General features: G+C 38.0%; 4 protein-coding genes across 12 annotated transcripts; 2 read left to right on the forward strand and 2 right to left on the reverse strand.

Moving 5' to 3' along the window:
• Positions 1-1,997: 1,997 nt before the first annotated feature.
• Positions 1,998-4,026, reverse strand: BNAA09G48690D. Of its 4 annotated transcripts, none has more exons than XM_013860839.3 (3): positions 3,917-4,026; positions 3,369-3,495; positions 1,998-2,571 (listed from the first exon to the last, which is right to left on the reverse strand). In XM_013860839.3, exons 2-3 carry the CDS (start codon positions 3,471-3,473, stop codon positions 2,119-2,121), a joined length of 558 nt encoding a protein of 185 aa, XP_013716293.1. In that variant the 5' UTR covers positions 3,474-3,495; positions 3,917-4,026; the 3' UTR covers positions 1,998-2,118. The 4 variants fall into 4 exon arrangements, with proteins under 4 accessions (XP_013716293.1, XP_013716294.1, XP_013716295.1 ...); XM_013860840.3 differs by having other exon boundaries at positions 3,898-4,008; XM_013860841.3 differs by having other exon boundaries at positions 3,938-4,001.
• Positions 4,027-4,120: 94 nt separating this feature from the next.
• Positions 4,121-12,887, forward strand: LOC106420166 (DNA replication ATP-dependent helicase/nuclease JHS1). Of its 3 annotated transcripts, XM_013861008.3 has the most exons (36): positions 4,121-4,239; positions 4,328-4,431; positions 4,592-4,916; positions 5,027-5,194; positions 5,291-5,512; positions 5,588-5,650; positions 5,817-6,026; positions 6,108-6,161; positions 6,227-6,288; positions 6,540-6,672; positions 6,778-6,888; positions 7,000-7,096; positions 7,326-7,408; positions 7,848-7,913; positions 8,140-8,295; positions 8,391-8,446; positions 8,540-8,597; positions 8,678-8,788; positions 8,872-8,928; positions 9,065-9,199; positions 9,289-9,543; positions 9,715-9,789; positions 9,911-10,032; positions 10,125-10,197; positions 10,308-10,412; positions 10,509-10,676; positions 10,902-10,971; positions 11,045-11,196; positions 11,286-11,363; positions 11,449-11,541; positions 11,615-11,752; positions 11,867-11,906; positions 12,003-12,076; positions 12,152-12,289; positions 12,376-12,495; positions 12,590-12,887. In XM_013861008.3, exons 3-36 carry the CDS (start codon positions 4,617-4,619, stop codon positions 12,713-12,715), a joined length of 3,969 nt encoding a protein of 1,322 aa, XP_013716462.2. In that variant the 5' UTR covers positions 4,121-4,239; positions 4,328-4,431; positions 4,592-4,616; the 3' UTR covers positions 12,716-12,887. The 3 variants fall into 3 exon arrangements, with proteins under 3 accessions (XP_013716462.2, XP_013716463.2, XP_013716464.2); XM_013861009.3 differs by lacking the exon at positions 4,328-4,431 and having other exon boundaries at positions 4,125-4,239; XM_013861010.3 differs by lacking the exons at positions 4,121-4,239; positions 4,328-4,431; positions 4,592-4,916 and having other exon boundaries at positions 5,611-5,650.
• A 135-nt stretch (positions 12,888-13,022) lies between these two features.
• On the reverse strand, positions 13,023-15,011 carry LOC106420167 (superoxide dismutase [Cu-Zn]). The gene is made up of 8 exons (XM_013861011.3): positions 14,802-15,011; positions 14,363-14,460; positions 14,159-14,260; positions 13,972-14,067; positions 13,812-13,843; positions 13,654-13,729; positions 13,485-13,538; positions 13,023-13,296 (listed from the first exon to the last, which is right to left on the reverse strand). The coding sequence occupies exons 2-8, from the start codon at positions 14,436-14,438 to the stop codon at positions 13,274-13,276; spliced, it is 459 nt and encodes a 152-aa protein (XP_013716465.1). The 5' UTR covers positions 14,439-14,460; positions 14,802-15,011; the 3' UTR covers positions 13,023-13,273.
• Positions 15,012-16,115: 1,104 nt separating this feature from the next.
• On the forward strand, positions 16,116-19,623 carry LOC106420170 (vesicle-associated protein 2-2). 4 transcript variants are annotated; one of them, XM_048741883.1, is made up of 11 exons: positions 16,133-16,170; positions 16,256-16,332; positions 16,460-16,736; positions 17,013-17,136; positions 17,422-17,492; positions 17,610-17,691; positions 18,058-18,173; positions 18,261-18,443; positions 18,624-18,962; positions 19,036-19,113; positions 19,209-19,623. In XM_048741883.1, exons 4-11 carry the CDS (start codon positions 17,088-17,090, stop codon positions 19,320-19,322), a joined length of 1,032 nt encoding a protein of 343 aa, XP_048597840.1. In that variant the 5' UTR covers positions 16,133-16,170; positions 16,256-16,332; positions 16,460-16,736; positions 17,013-17,087; the 3' UTR covers positions 19,323-19,623. The 4 variants fall into 4 exon arrangements, with proteins under 4 accessions (XP_013716467.2, XP_048597840.1, XP_048597839.1 ...); XM_048741882.1 differs by having other exon boundaries at positions 16,134-16,170; positions 16,460-16,645; XM_013861013.3 differs by lacking the exon at positions 16,460-16,736 and having other exon boundaries at positions 16,116-16,170.
• Positions 19,624-19,662: the final 39 nt, after the last annotated feature.

A 19,662-nucleotide genomic window follows, 5' to 3' on the forward strand; every position in this document is an offset into this window, starting at 1 on the left:
ATAACTCAAGAAATTAACAACAAAAAGTTTTAAGAAAGAGAGAAAATTTCAGGAAATTTACCAAAAAGAATTTGTTTGGACTTTGTTTTGACTAAGCACGGGCATTCGGAGTCTCAATTGGGTTTCGATTTTATCCAATCAGATCTCGATTTTTCGGATTTATCAAAATCAGCCGCATTCGGATTATATGAAATTTTGGTTCGGGTTCGGTTCGGATTCTATCGGATTCAGATCTAGGTTACTAAATCTTCAAAGAACCGGTACAATCCGATATACTTTCGGATTCAGAGCCCAATCAGTTCTTCAGTTTAAATGTACATGATTTATATCTATTTTGTAACAAAAACATAAGTAAAAGAGAAAAAGACTAGGATAACACCAAACCAAGTTTTTGTTCCCAAAGTAGCACTCAAGACTCAAAGTCACAAAAATAGGTTTCATTAAAGAGGTAAATATACACTTATACCCTTTGGGTTAATTAATCCAAACCTTAGGGTTTAGAGTTAAGGGGTGGGGTTTTGGAATTAGGGCTTAAAATTTTATAAAAAATAAATACTAAAATAAAAGATAAAAAAATATTAAACAAAAAGTATTTTTAAATTATAAAAAGAAAATTAAAAAAAAATAAAAAAATTCGAAAAAAAAAATTTCAAAAAAAAATTATAAAAATTTCGGATCTGAAAACATATAGAAAAAAAGACTAGGATATCACCAAACCAAGTTTTTGTTCCCAAAGTAGCACTCAAGGCTCAAAGTCACAAAAATAGGTTTCATTAAAGAGGTAAATATACACTTATACCCTTGGGTTAATTAATCCAAACCTTAGGGTTTAGAGTTAAGGGGTGGGGTTTTGGAATTAGGGTTTAAAAATTTATAAAAAATAAATACTAAAATAAAAAATAAAAATTTTAAAAACAGTTTCAAAAAGTATTTTTAAATTATAAAAAGAAAATTTGAAAAAAAATAAAAAAAAATTTCGAAAAAAAAATTTCAAAAAAAAAATTAGAAAAATTTTGAATCTGAAAACATATAATATGAAACTATATATATATATTTTTTTTTATTTTTTTATTTTTTTTTGTTTGTTTATTTAATTTTAAACCAAGGGTACTAAGGATATTTTACCCTTTAATGAATGTCATTTTTGTGACTTTCTCCTTCTAGTGCTATTTTTGAGACATAAACTTCAAAAGGTGCTATTATTGACAATTGCCCAAACATATAATCTGAAACTATAAAAAAAAATTCATTTTTTCAATTTTTATTTTATTTATTTTTATTTATTTTGTTTGTTTATTTAATTTTAATCCAAGTTTAGGGATATTTTACCCTTTAATGAATGTCATTTTTGTGACTTTCTCCTTCTAGTGTCATTTTTGAGACATAAACTTCAAAATGTGCTATTGTTGACAATTGCCCTAAGTAAAATCGGTTATTGGCTCTAAAATACTTGATTTGTACCTATTTTGTAACCAAAACATAAGTAAAATTGATTCGAAAATAAAAAAAAGGAACATTCAAACGTGATCATTCAAAATCAAACGAAAAGTAATATAGTTATTGATAGAAACGAAAAACATTATTGAATGAAAAAAATCAAAATCTAAAAATTTCGAGTTTTAACCGCCACCTTCAACCATCAACCCTTATGTAATATATAATTATTTTAAATGTTCGGTATATTTTGGATATATATTAGGAATTGAGATCAAATATTTGGTACAAATTATTTTCTGGGATTTTGAATGTTCTGGATTATATCAGATATTCATCTAGGTTCGAATTCGGTTGGGATAATACCCATAACCTCGAATATAATAAAATAAGATCTATTTGGTATTTATGTCAGATTTGGATCGGTTCACTTTTTTTTTTTCGGATCGGGCCAGAGAGGGACTTCCCAGAAAAGGAAACTTTTTTTTATTGGTAGTTTTTTAATGGTAGTTGCTAAAAAGGGAAACGCGGATTCAATTTCGAGTTGGTCTATACCAGAAAAGTTGGTCTTCATAAGAACTCTTATTTCATTACGCTACTACGGCTATAATTTGAAACGAAATTGTCAAGAAATGAACAATGACTCGCTTGCGTCTACATGACTCAATCATTACGTTTCGTAATCTAATCCAGATAGATTTTGACATCGATCCCGTTATCAATAAGAGACTGGACAACAGCTCTGATCTTCCCTTCGAACTTGTCTTGGTCTCTTGGCGTGTAAGAAGCTGTGTACACATCAGCCTCTTTCGCGCGTTCGGACAAGATCCTCCCTATGGACATGCACGCTGGGATATCGCATCTCGATCTCAACACCGCTTTCACGTCTTTTGAGTTCGTCCCCGCGACCGCGACTTGCTTGCACGTGACGCGGTGCGTGAGGGATGCTGAGACGAAGCGTTTTGAGATGAAGACGTCGAGCGTGAAGGGCTCCATGTACGCGACGGTGCGCTGCTTGAAGGAGACGTGTTTGTCTGGGTTTTTCGATTTTTTCTCCTTTTGGTATGTGTAGGGTCGGCTTGTGTCGTCGTCCACGTAGTCTTCTACACCAAAGAAGCTTCTCGGAGCAAGAACCGTCTGTCAAAAAATGGAAAAAAAAAACTTTAATGGAGACTCAATATTAACAAATATTCAAATCACCAGCTGAAACTTAGCGACTAAATAAAATTTCATTAAAATCCATTTAGCCATTAGCCTAAATTGGTTTATATATTTTGATTGATTTAGAAATCCATATAGTATTTATAAATCCAAATAAAATATACAAATCCGGAGTTTTTCCCTCGGATTTGAGTCTTTGTATTTTTAACAGAAAAATCCAAGCAAATCCATTCAAATCTATTATAAAATCAAATATATTAGTAAATCCGTGCGATTGAATAACACTTGATTTGATATAGAATTTATGAATCATTAAACCAATAACACATGATTTTAATACAGATTTGAAAATCATAGAACCAATAACACTAGATTTAGTTCGGATTTTCAAATCCATAAAAATACAACAACCAATAACCCCTACTAAATTGCCAAACTAACAAAGACCAACACAGTAACGAGAGGTAGAACAATGCAGTCAATTACATTTATGAGCTACATACTCGTTAAAGAACTCATCTTGCAAACCTTTATCTAGCAAAACAGCAGTTAAGAAGCTAAAGTGAGTGGTTTAACATAGGATTTGACAACAACATCAACAACAAATTTGAAAAACAGTTCCAAGCAGATCTAGTTATGAGATATCAATCAAACAGGGGTCACTAAGACAAGGCTGTACACATCTGACTCACTTCATCTAGTAATTCTAGTAAAATAAAACAAACTACTTGCTCAAGTAAGTAATCAATCAAAGAGGAAGGAAGGTGGTGTACCCGTCCATTGTGAAATCCACAACTGGTTTGGCACAAGAAAGGTCTAAGCTTTGCTCTGTTACTTCCATAAATTGCTGAATACTTGGCAACCACTTGCTTCAACATTATATCTGCAGTGCACACCAACCTACAGAAAGTACATCAAGTGGTGTTCAGACTCATAGAAACTAGCTTCTGTCACAAACGTATGCTTTCCTCTCGTGTTAAAAACAAGCTTCAATACTAACATCTTAGCATCCTGAAGAGTAACAGAGAAGAACTAAGCAAACTTAACTTCTCTCAGAGTTTCAATACAACAATTCAAAGAGCACAAAATTTTATGTCATTTCTAATTTTTTTCCAGCAAGATATCAAATTTACAGCTATGTAAATATGCAAAATGATGAAGCAATCGTATGAGATAATCATAACAGTTTCTACAGAAAAATATTCAAATTCAACTCAATTCGGAGAAGATGATGTACAATAACACACACAAAACCACTATAATCGATCAAATTACCAACTGAAATTGATAGATGAAATTAACCTAAGAAGAAGTCACGAACCGGAAAAAAGTAACCGGCGACCTGAAAAGCGATGGACAGTGCACGACGGTTTGATTTTGCAGAGGAGACAAGTCGCAACGAAACCTAAAAATCTGGTTTTCTCTGCTGGTTAAGTAGATCAATTGGAACCCGAATCGAATCGGCTAATTAAACCGGATTTTTTTTCCGGTTTACGCTGAATAAAGCCACGGGGTTTAATTTAATTTTCAGTGGTCCGTTCAGAACCTTCACTTGCCCACTCTCATCACTGCCTCACTCGCCGTCCCTTGCCGTCGCCGGCGATAGCCACTCCGTCACCATTGCTCTCTACTTCTCCATATCCGGTTAGTCTCTGGTTTCTATCGATTCATTTCTACACTTTTTTTCACGTAGACTTTGTTCCTAATTCTCAACTTGCTCTACAATTTTCAGAGTCTATGAAGTTCGTTTACGGAAGCTTTTGTTGGGTCTAGGTTTAGGGCTTTCTCTGTCAACGTTTTGTTGTTTGATTCTCGGAGCTTGATCGTCACAGAAAGGTGTTAACTTTCACTCTCTCTCTTGTTGTGAGAAAGGTGTTAACTTTCAGATTAGGATAAGACTTCACATTGCATCAACGAAACTTTATATTATGAGAAGTTAATCTAATTGAGAGCTATTCGCTTTGTCTTTAACAAAAAGTGTCTTTTGGAGTTTTAGGGTGTGAGTAGTAAGCCATTGGAAAATGCCGCCGAGGAAGAAGCCAAAGTCTTCAGCTTCGAAAACAAACAAACAATCTTCAGCCAACCAGTCCTCACAACCTTCAAGCGTTGGCATCCAGCAGCTCTTCCAAAGACATATTCAGAACTCCCAATCAACTTCCAACTCTCTTGCCTCTAACCCCGTAGTCTCAACGCCTCAAAATCCTCTGAGCAGGGTCGATGAGAAGCCTGATGAGTCCAAAGATGTGGACCAGGGAGGACTCACGGAGGCGTCTCCTGAGGTCTCCAGAAACGCTAAGCGCTTCAAATTCTCTCCTGGAATGGTGTCTTTTTAATCTTATATCTTGTTTCTTGTAGTTTAATTTGTGATACTTAACATGGTTTATTACTTAGTGGTCGTGTGATGCTTACTGGTTTCTTTTTATCTTGATAGCTGATAAAGCAAAGTCAAGATGATGGTGGCGAAGAGATAACTTGGAAAATATCTCCTATAGATCAAAGACTTCGCGCAGCTGCTAAGCAGGTTCCTAAGATGATGGACTTGACTGAAAATTCAGTGGGATTTAAATCTTCTACCCTTCGCCCATGCTCTCTGGACAAGGCATGTTCTGTTTTTGTTCTTTGTACTTTTGTCTGTTGTTGATAGAAAGTTCGGTAGCTGTTTCACTTACCTTCTTCGTATTGAAAATGATAGCAGGTAGTGCAGAAACAGTGTCCTACATCAGATATAACTTCCAAGGTGGAGCAGTGGTTATCATCCCCCTCAAAGAAAGCTTTCAAAAGACCAGCTTTGCCAGCAAATAGGGTCACGGAAAGGGTGAATCCTTCCCTAGATGGGGAGTTCGAGATTGTTAACACTTCTAGTAGTGGAAACAGTCCTTTCCAGACCCCACCGTCACTTTCATGCTCTCACAACAAGGTGAATTTCTTTCATGATAAACGGATGAATGATGACATTTTGTCTATTTTCTAACGTTGCTCTTGTTTATATTAGCTTCCTTGTACTGTAACATGCAGTGCAGCTTGCGGGTCCACGGGCACTGGGCAACATAAAAAGGTAAGAATTGAGAATTGATGCAGTCTTTAGATGTTGGCCAAAGACAGTTTTTAATACGTGTTATATGTTTTGTCACTTCCAACTGTGGTTGATCAAGATTAGATACATTATATTGTTTTCTACAGCATGTCAATGTATTATTTCTACATGTTACCTCTTTTTGTAGGCCTTGCTTGAACTTCTAGATCAAGTGGAGGATGTCATCTCAGTTGATGACAAAACAGCTGATGAAGTGGGGACTGTGGTGCCCCAAATTCGACTTGAAGAAGATAAAATCTGTACCGTTGGTGTCTACAACGCCGTAGACGAAAAGCCAATTGCTCTACTAAAAAAGAATAATTCTGCAAATCCAGATAGCTATTTCCTTGTATTGGAGGTACAGTTGACCTTTATCATACTTGGGTTACTTATGTGGTTTTTATGTGAAAGTTACTCATTATCCCGAGTTGTACTTCAGGTATCTGAGAAACGTGGCTTGGCTGGCTCATCTAGGGTTCAGTCTCCTTATAAGGTTTGCATATATTAAAGGGTTTCTTTCTTGTACATGCCTATATTTGCTGACCAAATTTTTCTCAGGTTCTTCGCCTGCTAGACGAGCACACTGGAAAAGAATGCGCTTTATATCTCTGGGATGAATGGTACTTTACTTTTCTTTGATCCTTTATTCAATGTGCTACACCTTTTTTGGATGTCTTGGTCTCGAATGCTCTTGCTCTTTAAGATTCTAATTGTGGGCTGGAAACATGCTACACACTTTTGTTGTTGTCAATCTTTCTATTCTTTTGGCGTATGGGGGAGCTAAAAAATCATCTATTCAATTCCCAGTTGGCTGAAACCTGTTTAAGTAGCCTATGTTGCTTCCTGAATACCTGACGCTTTTTCTTCCCAGGTTTTACAGTACTGTATCACCAGGAGATTCAATCAATGTTATTGGAGACTTTGACGGGGAGGGCAAGTGTGACGTAGACCATCAAAATAATTTCTTAATTGTTCATCCTGACACCCTTGTTGCTGGAACTAAGGTAACTTTTCCTTTTCACTTGATGGTCTCTGATTGCAAATACCAATCTTCTGTGCACTTAATTCTTTTTTCTGCCTTTGCTGGGAATAACGGTTTTGTCTTTCAGGTTGCAGCAAGTTTTGGTTGCCCAAGGAGAACCGTGCTTGATGAGAGGCTAAGATCCAATGAACACGCTACAGCTGCCTTGCTTGGAACCTTGCTGCACCAAGTTTTTCAGGTTTACTGCAGTATGAAATATTTGATGAAATTATGCTGGACAATGAGTATTTTGTTTTATTTCTTGCATTTGTAGTGCATTGATCTGTACTGTACATTTCCTCTTTAACAGGCAGGTCTCACGCAAGAGTCTCCATCTGCAGATGGTTTGCAGGAATATGCGAGCATAGTGATTAAGAATAATATTGAGAGCTTATATGCATGTGGAGGTTGGTTGCTACATTACATGTTCCTACCATGCATTTATTATATAGCTAGAATACCTCTTATTTATATATTATAATTTGGAGTTAGTATAGCTAGGCTACCTCTTAGTATATTGGAATTTGAAATTAATATGGCTATAGTACTTCTCGAGTTATTTTGGAATCATTGTGCTTTGAAGATTCAATGAAGTGCACTTTATTATTTTCTTATCCGGTCATATGTTCTCTACAGTGCATGAGCGAGGCGTGAAAGCAACCTTACACGAAGCTATCCCAAAAATGTTGAATTGGATTCATCACTTCCGAGATTCGAAGGTGCACCTGTATTTTCCTATTGATGATTCTTCCTTGAGTTTATCTTAGATGTTATATTACTGTTTCCTTAGATGAACATTAAAAAATTTGTTACTCTTCTGCTTGGTTATCCTTCAGATATTTTTACAGTTGTCTCGCTTAGGCTCTTACATGTTTTTACTGTGTTATGCTCTCATGATGTGCTGGACTTTTTTCCTTGTGCATGTGCTAGTATGATAATCACATATTTGTGTTAATGCTACTTTTTAGCTACATATATCTAGTAACAAGTAAACAACCAGACTCGTAGCCACCGTCACTTTTTATTTATTTTAGTGTTTGAGTGACATCTAATGAAAGTTTTTGCATGCTTTTCTCTCGCTTATCCCCTTTAAAGTCATGTTTTCTAATAACACTATAGGCAGAAACATCTTACTCATGGCATGGTCATTATTAACAGGACTCAACAATATCAAATGTTGATTTTGGGTCTACTAATGGGCAGCGAATGGTAAAGATATCAGAGGTGAATATCTCTTCCTACTCTCTCTCTCTCCCTTCTTTCTTCTTAGGATTTCATATCTTTCAGGTGAAGAATAGAACCAATTTGTTGATTCAAATGTTTCTTACTTTGTTGTTCCAAGCGGATGCATAAGCCACATCTTAAATTTCCATCAGAACTGGTGTTTATTCAAAGCACTCTCTTCTTATGAGAATTCTGTTATGTAAATAAGCTAATTGTATTACCTCAGGTAATTGACATTGAGGAGATGTCATGGGCCCCTAAATATGGTCTGAAAGGAATGGTCGATGCTTCAGTCAGAGTGATAGTTGGATCTGACATGAACACAGCGAATGAGAAAATAATGCCTCTTGAGTTTAAATCTGGAAAGGCTCCCAATGGGCAGGTTTGTGTGGAAATTAATCTAGATATTCGGTTGAAATTTAAAAGTTAGAAGTGTCTTTTCACAACGAGGAGCTTGGCCTTTATTGTGTTATGCAGGCATCAATGGAACATTGTGCACAGGTGATCTTGTACACGCTCCTTATGTCTGAGAGGTGATTATGTGCTGTCTTTCTTTCGTACTTTTGCTGGAAAACAACATCTGTTAATATTTTTGTTGTTTCCATCTCACAGTTTACAATTTTCAGGTACCTAAAGCATATTGACAATGGCCTTCTGTATTATCTACAGTCAGATCAGACACAGGTGAGTCTAAACTTTTGTGTGCCTTTCTTTGGTCTCAAGATATTGGAAGTGGCTAAGCTTTCATTTCTCACTTGTAAAAGGGAATTTCTGTTCAAAGATCAGATTTGGTGGGTCTGATTATTCGTCGTAATGAACTTGCAAATGACATCCTCGTGGCATCAACAACCCAACAACTGCCACCAATGTTACGGGTATGCTTTGATGTCCAGTAATGATTTTTTTTTCTAGTGAATATTTACCAGATAATGGTACGGTTTTATTATTTTGATGCTAGAATCCAAATATGTGTCGTAACTGTCGCCATCTGGACGCCTGCACGATTTATCATAAGGTATTTTCTTGTTTCTATGATGAATAATGTTTTAAGCATGTTTGGGGGAGAGGTAGAACGTCCATCTTCATGGTGTTGAACTTTCACCATATCTTATGTGATTAAAGCTTCTAAAACATCTTATATGCTTGACCAGGCAGATGGTGGAAACACGGAGAGTAGCGGACTTGCTGATCTCTTTGACACACATGTATCTCATCTTTCAACTTTGCATTTTAAATTCATACGACACTGGAACAGACTGATTGACTTGGAAGCTAGAGAGATGAAGGTCAGTCTTGAATACCAGCTAATTTTACTGGAGTACAAACTCAACGGCCTTTTCTGATTCGGAGACCTTACTACTAAGTTTGTTTACAGCTTCCAAGGAAAGACATTGCACATCCACGTGGTTCAAAGGGCAGCGACTCAGCCAGTTATCTTTCTTCTATGGTTCTTGACATGAAAGATGGGTTTCAGCATCATAGCTCTCATAAAGATTCTAGATTCATTTATCGTTTTGTACGTCAAAACTTATCTGAATCTAGAGAAAGAGTACCCAGCGAAGATACGACTAGGACTGGAAAGCCTTCAGCTGATGACCTGGATTGCAAACTTAGACCAGGAGACCGCGTGGTATATTAATTTTTTTTTTTTGTTTTTTTTGTCATGGCTTATCTGAACCGATAGAGTTAGCTGTACTTGAAAGCACTGTGTGTTCATTGGCCATCTCTTCTTTCTGAAAGTTTCAACTTCCACTCTTAGTTTATACTGTTTCCTTTTTTGTTTATAAATTTTCATATCCAGATTCTTCGCACAGAAGTCAGCCACCTAACCGTTGCAAATGGAATTATAGCAGAGATTAGTCGCACTCATGTATCAGTAAGTACATTCCTTATTACAGTTTGTGGTTTTAGCATAGTTTGTCTGGTACAATTGATCTAATTCTTACTCAGACATATCTAAGAGTCCTGGATTTTCCCTTTTCGATGTTAATCCTTAGGTTTCTTTATCCAAGCGATTACGTCTTCCTTGGAGCGAGCCTTCTTCTGAGGTGTCCAATCTCTCTAATGAGTCATGGCGAATTTACAAAGATGAATACATGACATCATTTTCAATTATGAGGTGATTTAGTCATTTATTGTTTTTTCACTTATTGATCCTACTTACATGGGCTGTCACGATATTGATTCATCATTATCTTCCTATTCTTCAAGGTTCAATCTCATGCAGCTTTTCATACAAAGCGTACATACCATTGGCATCAGGAAAATGATTGTGGATCTTGAGGTGATTTGTCTGATTCATCTTTTTTTAGATTTCCCGTTGTCACGATGATGCTATTTCTTATATTCTTCTTTACGCGCTTCATTATTCTTCTCTCTTCCATGTCTCTGTAGCCTCCTAGGTTTGACAATGGATCTATACTGAGCCAGGATCCAGCAATATCATATATTTGGTCAGAAAAGAGCTTAAATAATGATCAGCGTCAAGCTATACTAAAGGTCATTGCATGATTATGTTTGTTTGTTCTCTTGTTTAACGTGCTATTCTTAACGTATTTCTGAACGAAGAGTTGCTTTCTCTTTTTAATTTTTCAGATACTCACTGCAAAGGACTATGCGTTGATCTTAGGAATGCCTGGAACAGGAAAAACCTCCACAATGGTTCATGCTGTGAAAGCTTTGTTGATCAGAGGCTCATCTATTCTGCTGGCATCGTACACAAACTCTGCAGTTGATAATCTACTTATCAAATTGAAAGCACAGGTCCTTTATCCTCTAGCCAACTTTTTTTTTCTTTCTGGATTATGACTCTTTCATCCATCTCTAAAGTATTTATAATTATGTTTCACTCTGTATCTTGTCGTTGAATAAACTGCATGAGCTTTTGTTCTTAAGAAAGAGTAAAAAACATTTTTCTTCTTCAAATGTTTACTTCGAGACATATAGGAATAGTTTAGTTATGACATACTATTTTGAATGCATTTGCAGGGAATTGAGTTTTTACGTATTGGAAGAGACGAGGCTGTACACGAAGAAGTTCGAGAAAGTTGCTTTTCGGGTATGAAAATAATCTTCGAACTATTATAGCTTCGGGGTCTTATAGATATAGTCTGGACTTATCTTTGTGGCAGCTATGGATATGTGCAGTGTCGACGAGATCAAAACAAAGTTGGACCAGGTCAAAGTTGTGGCCTCTGCATGTCTGGGAATCAATAGTCCCTACCTTGTGAATAGGCGTTTTGACGTTTGCATTATTGATGAAGCCGGCCAAATTGCCCTCCCTGTATGATATCTCATCTCACTTATGTGTAAGAATTGAAAGAAAGAGTGGACACAATTGAGTTAACTGTTATTGTTTCTTGTACTGATCAGGTATCAATAGGACCTTTGCTGTTTGCCTCTACATTTGTACTTGTTGGTGACCACTATCAACTACCGCCACTAGTGCAGGTAAGCAAGCATTTACCACCTCTTTTGAAATATCTCCCCCTTTTTCCAGTAACTTCAGCATCCGTGTTGTGTTTTATGAAATCAGAGTACAGAGGCTAGAGAGAATGGGATGGGGATAAGCTTGTTTCGTAGGTTATCAGAAGCTCATCCCCAGGCAATTTCAATGTTACAGAACCAGGTTAGCCTTGGGATGGGCGTTGTTATTGGGTATATACCATTTTTGCTTTACCAAGACAATTTTTGATGTGCAGTACCGAATGTGTCGAGGTATTATGGAACTATCAAATGCCTTGATATATGGAGATAGATTGTGCTGTGGTTCCGCTGAAGTAGCTAACGCCACACTTGTTCTTTCTACTTCCACTTCTAATTCGCCATGGCTTAGAAAGGTCAGTGTGTTGTTCTTAATTCTTATACGTTTACAATACTTGTATTGTGCTTTCACTCTGCGTAGGCTTTGTCAGCTAATAATCTAATTGCATCTTAATTGCTTTTGTCATTAGGTTCTGGAGCCGACCAGAACAGTTGTATTTATTAATACAGGTTTGTGGCTGCTTACTAGTTACTTTTTCTTCTCATGAGCTCTTTTGCCATATGGATTTGGATTTTTTCACGAGACAATATGATATGGTTTTCCAGATATGCTGCGTGCTTTTGAAGCGAGGGATCAGAATGCGATCAACAATCCAGTTGAAGCTTCCATAATAGCTGAGGTACTGATAAATATGAAGAAGATGCATTGAAAGTAAAAGAAAACATGAGCCAACTTTGGTAATGCTTTAACTTAGATTGTGGAGGAGCTAGTTAACAATGGAGTGGATAGTAAAGATATTGGAATCATTACTCCTTATAACTCACAAGCGAGCCTCATTCAACACGCCATTCCAACGACGTCTGTGGAGATACATACTATTGACAAGTATCAGGTTTGGCTCTAAGACTCTTACCGTTCTTTTCTCGAGCATTTTGATTTTGGTAAGCCATCCTTTTGATGAGATCACATGGTTTTTAGGGAAGAGATAAAGACTGCATAATAGTATCCTTTGTGAGATCGCGAGAGAAACCAAGGAGTTCTGGCTCTTCACTGCTCGGAGATTGGCATAGGATCAACGTTGCTTTGACACGAGCCAAGGTGAGAGAGAAGGAGAGCATATGGTGGTGTTGAGTAATGTTTTTTTTTCAATTATTGACACAATGTTTTGTTTGGTTTGGTTTGGTTTGCACAGAAAAAGTTGATAATGGTGGGATCACAAAGAACACTATCAAAAGTTCCACTCCTGATGCTTCTACTGAAGAAGGTTAAGGAGCAGTCAGGTATCTTGACTCTTTCTCCGGGGGACCTAAAACCATAACAAGTCATCAAGAATCGCTTCTAGTATATCTTTTTTTTGGTTTTTTGCCCAAAAGGACTGAGAATGTATATGATCAATTGATGTACTTTCCGAGTCTAGTTTTGTTGACAAGAGTGCATCTAACAGTTGCATGGTTCCATTATCAACGTAAATACAGAGACTATTCTTCAAACTGTCTACTTAGGCAGAGTGTATAACACAAGCTAGTGTTAAGCAATATATAAGAAGCAAAATCATTAAAAGTTTGGACCTAAGAAGACTAAACCACTGAACTATCCATTCTCTATCGATCAATCAAGTTTAGCAATAGATGTAATTCACAGATTTGCATATAATCCACATACTGTCATATTCAATATTTATTGTTTTCGACCATCTCTGTTATTCATGAAATAGAAAAAGGTTTTCTCTGTTTTTTTTTTGTCTTAAACCAAATGCGTTGAGCCACTAAGCTCGATGAATATAGCCACACAACAACAAACACAAAGTAGCCAGGTCATGTACGACCTCCTTATTCCATCTCTCTCTCTCTCTTCCTCGAAAAGTAACAGCTTCAGCTTAGCCCTGAAGACCAATAATACCTGCAAAATAGCAGAGACCAAACGTCAGTCGGTTGATCCTTTCCGAGTCTAATAGTACACTGAGACTGAATTCCAACAAGCCTATAGTTTTATAGTCAGAGAATCAAGGAGTTCAACTTGTGATTGATTTTATACTGACGAGTTTCCACAGAAAGAAAACTGAGAAAAATTGTGGTCTTTCTACTTACCACAAGCAACACGGCCTCCTGCATTTCCAGTAGACAAGCTGAGTTCATGGCCTCCTGAAAATTTAACACACCAATGAGAGTTTAGAGAGAGTGTTCTTAGGACTGATGTTGAAGATGTCCTCATATGGACAATGTAACTTAGGGAAATAAAATAGCCAAAGGTCATCACCCTTTCCAAGGTCATCACGTTCTGCATGGACAACAACAGCCCTTCCTACAATAGAGTTTGGTCCAGTAAGAGGAATCTGCAGACGGAACAACAATGCATTGGTTCACTAAAGCAGTTTTGTAAAAGGAAGAACAAAAAGAGAGCAGTAAAATAGGTACCTGGCTGTCAGTGATTGTGAAGGTGGCAGTTCCTGAGACAGCAAAAAGAAAGAAGAAGTGTGTAAACCCGTGAACACTAAAGATGGTCTAAAGATGAGAAACGTTCTACAAAACAGCTCTAAAGAAGATTGAGATCAGAGGAGAAGAAGAAGAAAAATACCATCATCACCAACAATGATGTTTCCTAGATCTCCAGCATGACGATTAGCATCCTCAGGTGCACCGTGGGTTTTACCATCAGGGTTGAAATGTGGACCTAGAATAGAAGTTCACTTAAATTATTAAAAACCATGTAGACAAACACCAAGTTTCTCGGCCATCCTTTCAAAGAGGTAGAAGAGTCGTACCGGTAGACATGCAACCGTTGGTGGTGTCACCAAGAGCATGGACATGGAAACCATGGGGACCAGGTTTAAGACCAGAAACAGTTCCAGTCACAGTTGTGGCACCTACAAAAACCAACAAAAGAATTTAATCATTTCATAAAGAATGAAAAGAAAAAAAGATGGCTTAAAATATCTTAAAGCGTTCCACAAAAAAAGTACAAGTACCATCTCCTTCCTGGGTGAAGAAGATAGTCCCCTTAACACCCTCACTGCTGTTCAAAACTGCAACTCCCTTGGCCATAGTTTTGTATATCCTTTGTGATCTGTAAAATCAACCGAACAAATCATTCATCTCAGCATATATATATATATACATGTACAGTCCAGATACAACAAATGGTTGTACAAATACATTAAGATGCTCAAAACAGATCTCATCTATTTAAACACTAATCTTATCTTAATATAAGCTTGATGCACACACACAAAAAGGAAAAAAACAGATCTTTATGTAAACCCATAAAAGATATATCGATTAGAACGATTCAGGCAAACATGTGAATAATAGATCTAAAGAATCCATGTGGTTAATCGATCTATGATACAATCAATGATCCATAGTGACAAATGAAAGCCAGAGGAGAAAAAGGGAATCTAAACATACCTCAGGGTACCCCTTTTGAAATGAGTAAGATGGTAGCTATCAAATGTCTGAAGTGAATTTAATCTGAATGAGCTTAGCTTTGTGGTTGCTGCTTTGTCTTTGTGTACTTGTATATAGCCACGAGGTCGACATGTGGGTAGGTGTTCGCTATTTTCTTAATTTATTTATTCAATTAATTAATTATCTGTTTAATTAATAATAACCACGCAGGTTTATTAAAATAAGTGGCTTAGAGAGAAGTCAGAGAGAGTTTAGAGAGAGAAACCAGATTTCTTTTTGGGTCTGACGGACGGCCGGCGCGTGAGCGCGCATACCGTCGCCGGAGCCCCTCAAGCTACCGGTTCAGTCTTCGATTTCGCTTTGCTCTAGTCCTTTTTCTCCTCCGCCTTGCCTGAGCTCTGGAACAAGGCCGCATGTGGCGATTCTGTTTCTGGCGTAAGGGCGCGGTCGTGTTGAGGAAGGCGCGGTGAAGCCCTTTGTTCGGTTTTTTGGTTTTGCCTCCGGGAGGCGGAGGCTCTCCTAGCTTCGTCGACGCCGGTTCCTGTCCTTGAGAGGTGGAGGCTTCGTCAGCTCTGTCCTCGTCGGTCTAGATCACGGGGGATGAAGGCGTTCTATGCCTTGCCTCGCCGTCTGGTGTTTCCCTAGTTTCGTTTTAGGGTTAGTCTGTTTCTTTCCTTTTAGTTTTACAGTTTTGGTTTGGGTGGCGACGACGTCGGAGGACGATCGAAGCTCGACCTTGGTTAACGGTAATGGTTCGCGTGAAGCCTTTTTCGCGGTGACTGTAATGAATGGCGACGAATGAGATCTCGAGCAGTCGATTGATTCTCTCTGGTTTGGGTTTCACTTGAGTGGAAGACGTTTACGGCGAGATGGTGTGGAGTCAGTGAGTTCCGGTGGATCCGGGTGAATCGATGGTTGGTTACCCGGTGGACTTTCAAAGCGAGTGCGACGTCGGAGCCGCAGCGTTTGTCCGTGCGGCGGCGGAGTCTCGTGGTGCCTAGGGTTTCGTTGTTGGGCTTTTGTATTTTGGACTATGGGGGTTTTTTGGCCAGTTAATCAAATTTATAATCGACGGAAAAAAAAATAATAACCACGCAGGTGTGGTCTGGACCACCTGGTCTGGTCAGGATAATCCAAGATAGATAGATAGGTCTTTAACTTTCCCTATCACATCTCTCTTTATGGGCCGCTAATGGGCTCTCTGAATGTTGAAATAATGGGCTTTCTGAACTCTGAACAAGTGGGCTTCCCCAGTTAGAAAATTGGTAGATTCTGAACATACTACTACTTCCGGGAGGTTAACCGCTGATGAATGTAAAGAGCTTTTGATCCTGATTGAGAAACAGATACATTGCCGTAAAGAACAAAGGTATGGTTTACAAAAATGTATATCTTCTTTAGCGTAACGTTTTTGATTTGGGAATAGTATTTGGAGTAATAGCTCGTTTCGTTAGGTACAACCATCTCCGATCCGATCTCACTCACTACCATTAACTGCTCAGTTCCGTTGCTTCTTCGTCGTGGAGAGACGGTTAGATTTTTATTCCATCTCCCTATTTCATCATCATCATCGTTGTTTGTTTTCGTCTTTCTCAAAAAAAAAAAAAACTATAGCTTATTCGTCTTTAGAATTTGCTTTTCAAATTTCAAATGGCTAGGCCTCCGTAAGATCCGATCCATTTGATCCGAGGAACCTGGGCCTTCCAAAACGTCGTCGTTATAAGAAGCTGAGTGCTATATTGAATTGATTGAGCCAGCCCCCGCATTGATCGTCGTCGAACTGTATTCTGGCGTTTGATTCCCCGCCGGTATCGCTGATAACAAAAGCGAGCGAACGCGTTAAGGTATTAAACCGCGTTTGGCTCGATTCTAGGTGACGGAAGATCGATAACGCGAACTCGCCTCTGAATCTCCTCCGGCCTTTTGTTTGTTCTGGTTGAATGATTGATTTAGATTTTTCGTTATGTTATGATCATAGATAAAGATATTTTTACTATTGATCTGATTTTGCTCTCCTCGTTTAGTGATTCTGAGCTGATCTTGTTCTGGTTGAATGCTTGATTTGATTTTGTTATGTTATGACTTATGATCATAGATAGATTGTTTATGATTGTTACCAAGGCACTATTGATCTAATTTTGCTAGCTTCATGGTTGAGTGAACATAGGATTAATCTCTCTCTCTCTCTATTTTTGTTGTTGTTGACAATAGGGGCGGAGAGAGTCCTGCTGCAAGTGGTAGCTCTTCGAAGCTCATTGCGTTTCACCAGATTTTGTTACAGCAAACATGAATATGCCTTTGTTGGATATTCAACCACGAACACTCAAGTTTCCAGGTAAAAAGATGTCAAGGGAGGGAGACTCATTCTTATCATTTGCGTAATGATATCATTTTTAGCTTACTTAAGAGGGTTCTCTGAATTATCAACTATGAGTTGGCGTAATGTTAAGGTCTATGTTGTGCTGAGGAACTTTTTCAAACTACTTCCTGCTGCTGGTTTTGTGTGTGGTGTAATTCTGTGAAGATGGAAGTGTCTCTAAAAGGATATCTTTGCCTTTTTAGTTTTCAAATCATATGTAATTGTTATCCTTGTAAGACTAATGGGTTTCCTATTCTTTAGTTGATCTGAAGAAGCAGACTACCTGCATGGTCCTGCTAACCAATACAACTGATCGTTTTGTTGCGTTCAAGGTCTTTACACACATTTTTTCTCCATCTTCTCTCTCTCTCTGGCTTCAGGATTTCTGCTATCTTCCAGTTTTTCTGGATAAGACAGCTAAATTAGTATTGGTTTTGGTATTTTGACAGGTCAAAACTACATCACCAAAGAAGTACTGTGTCCGTCCAAATGTTGGCGTTGTTGCACCAAACTCATCCTGTGAATTCTCTGGTAAGACAATACTTTAATTTCTTGCACTATATTTCTTCGGTTAGTGGGGGATAAGTTGTTGGTTGATTGATGTCTATTGGCATGGGAAATGAACTCAAATTTTTATATTTGATTAGCTTTGTCTTCGGTACGCTCAAATTTGAACAGCGTTTGGACATTGTTTAGGATCCTAGGCTTTCGGTGTTCACGTTGTAGTTGTCTAAAAGGGAAAATGTATCTTCCCCGGATGGAGATACTAATGATTTCACTACATGGAACCTGCGTTGTTGGCAAGCATTCAAAGTTTAATCTGGATGATAAGTAGTTCTTGTGCATATTCAAATTCAGTTAATGCTTTCGCTTAATCAGAGTTATATGTTATTGCAGTCATTATGCAAGCTTTCAAAGAACCACCTCTAGACTTGGCTTGTAAAGACAAATTCTTAATCCAGAGTACTGCTGTGCCTGCGGACACAACTGATGAAGACATCACAGCTAGCATGGTAATCCTTTGAGCCTGTCTACCCCGAAATTCAGTTATTTGGTCTGTCAAGTATATCTATATATACTCATTTCATTATTCTTGGCAGTTCTCCAAAGGGGAAGGCAAACACATAGAGGAAAACAAACTGAGAGTCACTCTCGTGATGCCCTCCGACTCACCTGAACTATCTCCAGTTAAAGGGCCAACGAAGGAGGAAGCAGTATTTGAAGATTCCATCCTCAAGGATCGATCATATGGTCAATCAGAGATCCTTCCTCCTCCACAATATGTAAGACGAGTATTTAGCCCTCTTTGAGATTTTAGTTATACATTATGTGAAGAGTACCAGCCAAGCAGTGTGTAGTTCTTTCCCACCAGTCCGTTTTAGCTTAGCCTATAATCATAATTACTGGATGCAATTGGCAGTTTATTATTCATTTTTGTTTATTCTCAAACTTTATCTGTCTAGGAGAGTGAGATTGTAAAGGAGCCTAGGATGGTTGGGCATGATGAGCTAAAGGCATCGTATGGTGCAAAAGAGCTAGTGCAACCAAAAAAGGGCGTCACGGGTTTTATGGAAGATTTGAATCCTGCTAACGACTTAAAGCCAACACATATTTTAGATACTCCCACGGCCATGGATTTTCCTGGGGATAAAGGGTTTACTAATGGAATGACTTACCCTGAGGTTGTCCAGCTAGAGAAAAGAGATGGTCAGAAGATCAATGCATCGGATGAACACAAGTTGGTTAAAGACATTGAAGAGATGAAGGTGAAAGTCAAAGCTCTTGAATCGAAGCTACAACAGGTATGCTTACCACATTTTAGAAGTCCAAAACCTGGGTGCTATCTGTGCTAATGAGTTAAATAATCTGGTGCAGGCTGATTCAACCATTTCGAAGCTAATGGAAGAGCGGTCTATAGGATCCCAACATAGAGAAAGCTTGCAACAAGAGCTGGTGAGAGTAGCTAGTAGCGGCTTGAACTACATATCTGTTTCTTTTTATAACCGAGTAGTAACAAAAGTCTTGTATTTATGTTGATGATGATGCAGGCGGATCTGAGGACGAAGAAGATAGTGAAAGAGAAGCACATAGGGTTCCCTCTGCTGTTTGTATGCGTGGTGGCGTTCATCAACATTGTTATCGGGTATGGTCTGCGCACTTGACTGCTCGGTCTCTCTCTAGGTCACACATACCTTTAATATCTCAAAGTAAGTGTGCAGTCAGAAAATATAAACAAAAGAAGGGAAAATAAGGTTTTGTTTTGTTTTGTGGGAGAGCGCATTATGATGAGTTTCTCCGGGCACTTTAAAGATGGATTATTATAGACTTTGTATAGCGTTGGGGTGTTAGTTGACACAAATGGACATATGGTAATATGATGATGATATGCTTTGTTTTTTCGCTCTTTCACTTACTAATGTTTAAGGAGACTGCATGTTCCAAGTTATTAACGTTCTTTTAAGACCTGGTACGTTTTATACAAAAGGAAACGAAACACATTTT

The sequence above is a fragment of the Brassica napus genome, chromosome A9, assembly GCF_020379485.1.
Source record: "Brassica napus cultivar Da-Ae chromosome A9, Da-Ae, whole genome shotgun sequence".
Taxonomy (NCBI): domain Eukaryota; kingdom Viridiplantae; phylum Streptophyta; class Magnoliopsida; order Brassicales; family Brassicaceae; genus Brassica; species Brassica napus.